Here is a 10,812-nt window from a genome sequence, read left to right as displayed (position 1 = left end):
GCGCAGCAGCAGCTCTTGCACGCACCAGCAGCTGTTATAGCCTTTGGCTCGACCCTTGGCTCACTCCAGACCCTCCCTAGGACCCTAAGGCATGACCCTAGCCCCTGGTCCAGCCTTTGAACCGAACCCTTAGCACTAGGAACCGCACACAAGCCAACAATGGCAGTTTCTGGAAATTCGGTCGCAGCGCTTTGCCCGCTGGTCCAGGCACTGTCCGCACCTCTACAAGCCCTTCCTAGGACCCTAACCCTTCCCTCAAGACCACGGCTAGGACCCCATGCAGCCACCATGGCCGATGGACCCAAGCCGCGACCCCTTAAACCACACAGCCTGTACGCGTTTGGCGTGAAAGACCGAACAGCCCCCTTGCGTCTTTCCGTTGTGACTTTTATCCCTTCAAACCTCCTCTTAAACATCTAGACCAGCCCTTTCTTGCCTTGGTTTGCATCCTTCCCTCAACATTTAATAAACATCGAAAATCTTTTCAAAAACATGAGATGCACATGTAGGAAATTGAAACCCATCACTTTTGTAAATTTTTCACACACATCAGCATACAAACAATAATATGGATTGAATGATGCTTGAAAAAGGGTTTGAAAACATGCCTGGATCTTATTTCTTACTAGATACGAGAGACGGCGCTATGAGAGACGAACGAGACTAAAATCTTCTTCCTTCCTCTCCTCTAAGTTTCGACCACCTCTAGGAGTCCTAGTGTGTGAGAGTGTGTGCTGGTGGTGAGGGAGGCGTGTAGTTCTAGGTGTGTTGAGGTAGGATTCTATTTAAATAAATTATTAGATTGCTAATTGGGCTTTAGTTTACTTAATGGACCCTAATTATTTAATTAAATTTTTGCTAATATAGGCCCAATTAAAGAATTAATTAAATACATATTTTATTCTACTAAAAAGTCCCATCAATATTTAAAATATTTGGTTCTACTCGCTTCTAATATCGCACGCTTGAAACTACTCATTTTCTAACAAAAGTTCGCTACCGATTAAGTTCGTCCCTTACTATAACTAGATTGTCGCTTTCCTAATTTGGACTTACTAAATATAGAGTTTCTATTTATAACTTTCTAAAAGTAGAAAATTTTATCAAAATCGTCCCCAGTTCTCTCGTCTTTGTCATACATCACGTATTTGACTACAGAAAGTTCATATTCATAACATCCGATTAAATAATCATTTAACCATGCAAATACTAAAACATGCTTCTAGATCACTCATTTAAATAAATACAAATAAATTTTCATGCATGCATGTGGTTAGTGCGTTCGGGATTTTTTTTTCGGGCGTTACAATTCTTCCCTCCTTAAATAGAATTTCGTCCTCGAAATTTGTCTTGTCTTGATAATTGAAAAGTTTAGGCTCTCTCATTCACTTCATACTTAATCTGATTGGCTTAAGTTTTGCATCCTATCACACTTTTTCTGTGTATTCCAATGCTCTGCCTTACTTGCTGGTATGTCAAACATATAGACACAAAACGCAAGATGTCTTGCTTCACGCCCGACCACCGATACAATTGCTACAGATCCTTATACATCTTCGCACTTCTAGGGTGAATGGAGTACGGGATGTTATGAGTTTCCTTCATAACAAACTCTCTCAGTGAATCTCCACTAGGAACACAAAGTCTTTCTCGAAAATTATCACACTTAGCCCTATTAATTTCCGGAAATAACATTTCCACCCTTAAAGTGTCGAACTTTCTTCATTCCTTAAAATCTCGAAAACTGCATTTCTTTCCCAATAAATTTTCGAGCTCAATTAATTTAAGCCCTAAACTTCTCGAAATTCATTGTTCGATCCCTAAATTTTTTATTTCTTTACAATTGACGCCCCAAATTTCATTCCTCCATTCTTAAGGACAAAAATTATTAATTTGTTTCAATTTATTCATTTACTTTATATAGATTATATTTTACGCTCAATTTCTAAAATTTTCAATCTCATCTCTTAAATCCAGTTCAAGTAGGGCATGCAGCATATTTTCCTCTAAGTTCCCCATTTTCCTAATAAATTCCGATAATCAAATTAATATTTCATGTATAAAAGCAATGTAAAATCATTAAACAACTAGGTTACCAGTCATCAGAGTCGTGTCTGGCTCTGCTTCAGCCTCTTTAGCATGCATGACATACGCCCTACCAGTTGCAAGTGCCTATAGCTTAGGACAATTGCAGGAAATATGTCCTTGCTCTCCACATTTGAAGCACTTCCTAGAAAACCAAAGACACTTGCCATAATGGTGGCGGTTACATCCCGTGCAGAAAGGCTTCACATCATTCTTTTGCGCTCCCGGTTTCTGCTGACCCTGAACCTTGCTAGCCTCCGTGAAAGGCTTCTTGTTCTGCTGATTCGATTGTTGGGCATGGTTCCTCTTGCACTGCACTTCAAACTCAATGTCTTTCAAAGATTGCTCAGACTGGAATGCATAATTAGTAGCCGTAGCATAATCCAAAGGACGCATTGTCATAACATTTTTCCGAATGGTAGGTCGTAGACCATCCATGAAGTGTCTAAGCTTCTCAGCAGCATCCCTCGCAATAAGGGGCACAAAGTGACAATTCCTATCAAATTTATTCACAGATTCAGCAATAGAAGTGTCTCCCTGACGGAGAGTCATAAATTCCCTCTTCAATCGCCCTCTAACATCAGCAGTGAAGTATTTCTCGTAGAATATCTCTTTGAATCGATCCCAAGTAAGTGTAGCAAGATTAACACCATGCTCGGCTCCTTCCCACCATAAAGAAGCATCATCCCTAAACAGGTTAGTGGTACACCTCACATGGTCAGCATCCCTCATATTCAGATAGAAAAAGTGTACCTCGAGTGCACGAATCCAAGCCTCAACAGCAAAGCAGTTACAACAGTTACAGCAGGCACCTAGGCCACAACATGACGTATATACTTTTCCCTGCTTGGTAGAGCGATCAAACCATGGTGCTTGAGCTGTTGTGCGGTTTAAAAGATTTGAGTTGCACCATTACCACTACCTATAGCTTTTGGTAAAGCGGCAAGCGCTCGGTCCTACAATTGGTATCAGAGACAATGTCATGGGTTCGATTCCCATTGATTGCAAGGAGTGCAATTATTGGGGGGAGATTGTTGGGTGCAATAATTGTCCCTGCTTGGTAGAGCGATCCAACCATGATGCTTGAGCTGTTGTGCAGTTTAAAAGATTTGAGTTGCACCATTACCACTAGCTATAGCTTTTGGTAAAGCGGCAAGCGCTCGGTCCTACATATTTTATCTTAACGTTTTCCAAATACTAACTTAACCAACATGCAGTTTTAAAATAAATAGCATCTAATATTTATCTTTGATAGTCATGTAAGCAAGTACATCTAATCAATTAATACAAAAGAAGATAATAAAATTTTAAAGCAATAAACTTCACAAACATTGAGGCGTGACTTCTCGAGCTCCTTGGAAGCAGCAGCAGGCATAACCCTTTTCAAGGACCACCGCTCTGATACCAACTGTAAAGCCCCATATTCGACTACTATGCTCACTGTATCAAGACGTGTCTTTCCAGCGTGCTTATGTCCTCAATCACACGCACCCTAAGAAACTTCTCAGGTGGTCACCCATCCCAGAATTGCCCAAGTCAAGCACGCTTAACTTTGGAGTTCTTATGTGATAAGATACCGAAAAGTAGTTGCATCTTCTTTTGAAAACCTTGCAAAATCTTTTGAAAATATCGAAGTCGTAGATCTAAAGATGAACACAATTGAGGGTGAAACACCTGCAATAGCTCGGTCATCTTCTCATGAACCATCAAGAGAAAATGATGGATATCGTAATACAAATATGAGAAGACGCCAAATAGATTTTCATACTGGTGGAGAATCACACACGGCAGGAATAAGGTCAAGGAGGAGTCAAATTATCTTGCAACAAAAAGCCTATGGGAAATCTGTTTTGGAACCTAGACATCCTTATGGGGTTATGCTTAACTTTGATGTAATGGACTTCAAAAACATAGAAGATCTCGTAGATGATTGGAAATTGGATATGAGAATCGTAGCAGGAACACTTAATCTCAACAGTGAAGGATTTATTAAATTTTTAGAAACTGGTCTTATGAGATCAGTTAAAATTTCTCGGGACATGACTTCGGTAGAAACCAAACAGTCAGTCCTAGCCAGAGAATCTCTCAGTGAGATAGACGGAAGAATGACTACCTTACTTAAAGCACAATTCATAGGGGTAGACTATTTTAACAGTCAAGGCATAGAGAAAAAAAATATATACTCAAGCTCTATATAGTTTTCAATTACATGACATCTGTTTAGTGGATAAATATATTATGTTATAACTTTTCTTCGCGAAAATGCCATGTCTCTAGAGAGAAATGATATTTAGGAAATATTTCTCGGGCAATCCAGATGCTTTGGCACAAAGAGCCTCTTTTCTAAAATAAAATTGACATAATGGTATCATATGACAGCAATACAAAAGAATTTCAAATGGCTAAAAGATATTAACAAACATATTCTTTTATGTTGTAAAGAAAGTTATCTTCCAACAATTATTGGAAGTAAACCATAATGTAAGGTCCCAAATTAAGACGACGTAATCCAACTGCATGCAAACTAGAAAATATGAAAAATGAGTAATTAATTGGTTATGTGATATGCATGATTATATGTTAAATAGGATTTTATTGTCATTATGCATAAAATCATATTTTTAAGGATTATTCAAGTTGCAATCGAGGAACGGAGACCGATGACTGAAAAACGAAAAATATTTTTATTAAATAATTGTTTTTAATTATTTGGTTGATGGTTTTTCATATTTTTGAAAATAAGGGGTTTTGAAGTGATTTTATATGCCGGGACGTAAATTTTATCAGTGTTGGGTTTTCAACAAAAATACGAACTGTAGTGACCCGTTCCAGAATCACCTACTAATCAAAAACTAAGCATGCAATTAACCTAATTAACAATAATCAGAGATAACAGCGGAAAAGTCAACAAAAATAATGGTTATACAACCCAATCGAAGTCTAGAATAACTCAAAATAAAAATACCCAATACAACCATATCGAATCAAAACAATACCGATAAACTAAACCAACCAGCTACTCAACGTCCTCCTCCTGCTCCTCCTGAGCTGTCCAACCTGAGGCCTGCCCCGTGGGAATGGGGTGTCCAAGAATAAACAAAACCGAGGACGTGAGCGATAAGAACGCCCAGTACAAAAGTATGAGTATACAGACCTATATGAAATGCACATGCTATGATCATGATACCGGGGTAGTCAAGAAACAGGAGTCACAAAAGGATCTCAAAATGCTCAGTCTAGAGGCGCCAAGTGGATAGTGCCGCGCGGTCCAACCTCTGGGTCACTGCATCCACTACAAGACAGACGTGGACCTAAAATGTCCCGGACCACCGAAGCCCTCCCGACCCGTCGGCCACTGTGTACTCTCGGTGTCCATGCGTCCACAAGACAGGGCTGAGCGGCCCCAAGATATAGCTTATCTCGAAAGAGATACAGCTCAACAGTAAAGGCTATCTCAAAGGAGAATACGGCTCAACATGAAATGCAACGTGCAGTAATAAACGTGACATAATAGCATGTATCATATGACATATAACAATGCAGCAAATACTTATGCAACACATATATGAATGTATACTCAACCAGGATATCTCGGATAGTACTTTCGTACCTCTATCACAGCAAGCCTAGCCTTACGCAACACCGCTAATCAAGTCTAGCACAAGCCTACGCATCAAAAGCATACTCAATCAATACTACCATGCTCGACTAGCAAAACCAGTACTCCCTAGTACTACCAAAGGTTTAGGGTTTACCTTCGTCCGTCGACAGCCCTTTGATGTCGATTGCCTTGTAACTCAGGCGCCGCTACGCTACTACTCCTGGCAGCTCTTGGCTATCGCTCGACCAACAACTAGCCCTAGAAACCTTCCAAACTCTCCAAAATGAGAGAAAACTCAAGAAATTGGCAAGTCAAAAATGAGAAATCCGAGCACTATTTATAGGCCATGTTCGGATCCTCCGAACAACACTTCGGAACGTCCGAACGCTACGTGTCCATTGGCTCTTGACAGCTCATGATCGGATCCTCCGATCATACACTTCGGACCGTCCGAACATGCACGTGTCCAGCTGCTTCTTGACACCTCATGATCGGATCCACCGAACCTACACTTCGGAACGTCCGAACTCCCACGTGTCGATCAACTCTTGACACCTAATGGTCGGATCCACCGAACCCACTTCGGACCTTACGAACTCTTCGGTGCTTCCGAACCATCTTCGGTCCGTCCGGTCATGACTCGGTCAAAATTACACATTAAACCTTCTTAATCACCAATACTCCGTTAATTACCCAATTTAGAATTCGGGCTACTACACGAACTCTTTGGCAACCCGAGTAATAAATTCACAAACTTATTTTGACAAAAACTATTTTAATATTTAATTAAATCCTAATCAAGTCTAATGGGCCTAATTTGTTAGCTTAATAGGCCTAAGCCTTATTTAGGGATTTGATTAGTATATAATATATGTAAACCACCCCAAACCCTCAGCAATTTCCCACGCCACTTTTCTGAAATTGGACACCATATTCGCGGCACACACACACACATCAAGTTGAGGGAAAAATTCGAAAGCTCAAGGAAAAAGTTCAAGCCAAGGTCTTGCCCCGTTCTTCGCAATCGTCAACTAGAATTCGTGCGTTTAAAATGCAAAGGCACATATAATTCTTTCCTCCAAACATCATCACACCATAATATTTGTTTAAGCATATTTATAAAAGAAAAACATGACACCCAAAGTGAATTTTCGAAACTACATGCACATGGGTTCTAAACTTGAGTTTTTGATTACCAAAATCATGTTTTTGTATTGTGTAAGGAGCTGCGATCATTAGGACTCAATAAATTATTGTTTTTCATGAAGTTAGAATCCTAGATTATCACAAAAACATAACCTAATCATGAACCACGAAAGCTGGAATCGAAACTGGATTATGTGTGTCCTAAGGCTCACGGCTGTGGAGTGCTAGGGGCTGGGCTCGGTTTGGCTGGGACCAGGGGCTAGCCAGGGCCGTGGGTGAGTCTAGGGTGGAGTCCTAGCCATGCTAGGACTCAAGTAAGTGGGCTGGGAGGAGTCCTTACCAAGAAGGACTCCTACCCGAGAGTCATTCAAGGGCACGCGCAGGCTGCGCTGGCTTGCAGGGAAGTAGGGGCTCGGCATGTAGCTCAGGGGCTGGGCTAGGTGAGTTTTTAGGGTCCTAAGAGAGTGCTTAAGGGTCAGGTCCAGGGGCTAAGGCGGTTGGCTAGGTCCTAAGCGAGCAGGAAGACTCTTTCACCAAAAGGGGTTCTCGGCCATGCACCAGCTGGGGTTGGGGGTTTTTTCTTCGAGTTAAGGGACATGTCCGTGGGTTCCTAGGGTCTAGTGGGGTGCCTAATGGTGTTGGTCAAGGTTTGGTTCAACATGGCTCGAGGGTGGCTCGAGGAATTCGAGACATGGCTCGGGTGGAACCTTCAAGGGTCAAGTTAAGATTTTAATTGTTAAAATAAATCGAAACATGGCTCACGAGGGTCGAGTCGTGTTTCACAAGAGCTAAAATAATATAAAAGACTATGTTTTGAATTTAAGAATTTTATAGTAAAGTTTGGGATTTTTCGGGATTAAAACGCCATCAAAACGACTAATTAAAAATTAATTAATAAGCCTAGTTTTTAGGCTAAATAAAATTATGGAAATTTTAATTTAGGCTTAAATAAATATTTGGGACATGTTAGAGTCAATGAAATTAAGAAAAAGTCAAAACGTGAAATGTTATGTCTAGGGGTAAAACGATCATTTTACACCTAAAAATAAGTAAACGTCATGGTAGTGTCCTAAATGCTGTTTTATATGCTAATATAATTATTTTCAATGGTTATGGATGTTTATGAAATTTTATACATTAAATTACGATTTTTAAATGTCATTGATTTTTATGATTTAAATATGGGCATTTAAAAGACATGTTGCATGCTTGGTTTCAAAATAAAACGATATTATTATTCATGTTTTTATTAAGTGATGGAAATACGACATGTTGAAGGAAGTGAAGGGATTGTGACTAAATATGTGATATGTTGGAAGTATCGTGAGGGTTATAGTCTCAGTGGGAGCCCGACGATCGTGTTTCCTTGGATACGGATACGTATACGAATACGAATATGTTAATACGTTGACCAAGGCCCAATTGACCGATCAGAATGTTTCTGGTGTCCCCGCCACCCAGTACTGTGGTTTTCTCTAGATGGATCCATCACCAAATACGATTAAGAATACAAGTCACAATCACGATCTGACTTCAACAAACACGAACATGAATACGAATATGAATATGGACACGAATATGGAAATGAATATGAATATGATAATGTTTATGAAAATGTGTAAGTTTAAAGTTTATCATTATGATGAAAATGATAATTTAAATACAAGTATGTTTCACTATTGTATGTGAATTATATTACGTATTACTTGTTATCAAGGATATGATGTGTTGAGTCTTTAGACTCACTAGATTTTTTTGATGCAGGTGAGTTTGATGGAGGTCTTGATGGTTGACCTGACTGGACAGAAGGTGCACATAACCCGAGGATCAGCGCTTCTACTTTCCGCATTTAAGTTTATGATTTACATTAAAGATTTTACGAATATTTGTTTATGCTTTTGAGAGGTTTAGTATGCGCAATACTTTTCATTGTTATTGCTTTTTAGGTTGGTAAAACGTTTGACGATTTTACAATTTAAAATATTTTCCTTTGATTTTTAAATTTTATTTAATTGTTTATTTTTTAAAAATAGTACAAGGTATTTTCAAATAATATATATATGTAAGAGGAAAAAAAAATTCTAACAGATTTTAAGAAAACGATTAAGCAGACGTTTCACATAAAGACATGAAAAAAGATCTTTAGATCTTATCCTTATGCCAGAAGAGGAAGAAATTGAAAAAGTTCTTGGAAGTATGGTCTAGAAAAAAGACAGATCTTACAAACCTGGGCAAAGAAGTGGACCATCAAGAAGTAGAATGTCATCCCAAGCATTGAGAAAATCTTGTGCCTTGTGTGATTTTAACTGATGATATGAACAATCACCCATTCTGCATCAAAACACATTTTAGTACACTTAGAGATGCATCTGCACAAACTACAAATCCTCCTGAGCCTGAGGCAAAGATAAACAGGAGCTATGATTAGCTTTCTTTTAAAGTCTAAAAATCTGACTTACATTTCATAGTCCAAAAAAACGTTGATCCTTATGTGTCAAATTAGGTAATAGGTCTTTCTATATGAGAACATCCTTTGATAAAGATTGTATGATCACCAAGCCAATCACAAAAAACTACGAATCTCAAAAATATTTGTCGGTGTTGACCAGTTAAGAGCCTATACCTTGATTGGATTAATTGACACTCTCTGAGAGATATAACACGACTCAAAAAATTAAAATATGTCCAACCAAAACTCACACCTTGAAATTTGGCATATGACCCTGTTGCCATGAGAGTTTGAAAGGTTATTCTCAAATGTTCTAAGTGCTCTTTCTTTGTTTTCGAATACACTAGTGTATCATTAATGAATATAATTACAAATTTATCTAGAATGTTCCTAAACATTATATTCATCCATTCCCCTCACTATTTGTGTATTTCGTCAAACCATATGACATTTAAACAATCTTAAAAATCATATGTGCTAAATATTTTTTGGGAATATATCCCTTTCCAATCCTCGTAATTGATCGATCATATCACTGATTCTAGTTAATATTTTTTACTTGCAGTTATAAACATATAAACCTCGAATTACCGTACAGATATTGTCGCAGCCAAGTTATATATTCTTTCTAGTTGAGATTAGATTATTCCTTCTTGATATTTAAATAATGTTATAATAAATTAACATAATTAGAATCAACTTGATAAATGGTTCTAAAATATTAAATAATCAGTATTTACATTTGTTACATATTATTCTCTTATTCATATATTATATACACCAAAACTTATAATTTTATCAAGTATTTATTGAGTAATATATTTGTAAACACCAAATCAAGGTAGTCATTTTGAATGGTTGGTAATACAAAAATAACATTTAAATGATACCAAAAATTCAATATTATGAATAAATCAAGGTAAATACTTTAAATTGCTGGTAATACCTATTGGAACATCATGTTCGCAATCTTAATTTTGATGTTAACAAAACTTGCTATCTTGTTTCTAATGATTTGTTTTAGTGCGCAGGTAGCTAGGAATTGATCAGACTTCTAACTGGTCAATTAAGCGAGGTAAAACCAAAGCTGTCGAAGACGCCAACTGAAAGCATCAAATGATCAACCAAACTGAACCAGTTAAACTGATGTATCGTAGAAGAGTTCAACTGATTGATCAGTTGATAGGTAGTTCAGCAGGAGAACCTCTGAAGCCCGGCCAGCTGAAGGAGTGTTCAACTGATGAAGAACCCAATTGAAGATCAGTTCAACTGAACAAGAGTGAAATCAGTTCAACTGACGAGTCAACTTATTTCACAAGCCCAACTGAAGACCAGTTCAACTGACCAGTTCAGAACATGAGTTTGGAGCAATCACTTGCAGATCAATACAAGCTGATTTAAGTGGATTCTAGTTGTGCGTGAAGGTACGAAGCCATTGTCTAGACAAAGGACAATAATGATCGTTGCATCAGAGCATTAACGACAAAGCGCTTCAGAAGGGCGATAAAAAAGACGAGACACAAAGTCCAAG

The 10,812-nt window shown here is 38.3% G+C and overlaps 1 protein-coding gene across 1 annotated transcript; it reads right to left on the bottom strand.

The window, feature by feature from the left end:
* Positions 1 to 2,172: 2,172 nt before the first annotated feature.
* On the bottom strand, positions 2,173 to 2,817 carry LOC140835894 (uncharacterized). The gene has a single exon (XM_073201304.1). The coding sequence runs from the start codon at positions 2,815 to 2,817 to the stop codon at positions 2,173 to 2,175; it is 645 nt and encodes a 214-aa protein (XP_073057405.1).
* Positions 2,818 to 10,812: the final 7,995 nt, after the last annotated feature.

This window comes from Primulina eburnea, chromosome 7 (genome assembly GCF_022965805.1).
Source record: "Primulina eburnea isolate SZY01 chromosome 7, ASM2296580v1, whole genome shotgun sequence".
Classification (NCBI taxonomy): Eukaryota; Viridiplantae; Streptophyta; class Magnoliopsida; order Lamiales; family Gesneriaceae; genus Primulina; species Primulina eburnea.
The sequence above is the reverse complement of the archived record's forward strand: the minus strand, read 5'-3'. Positions and strand labels throughout refer to the sequence as shown.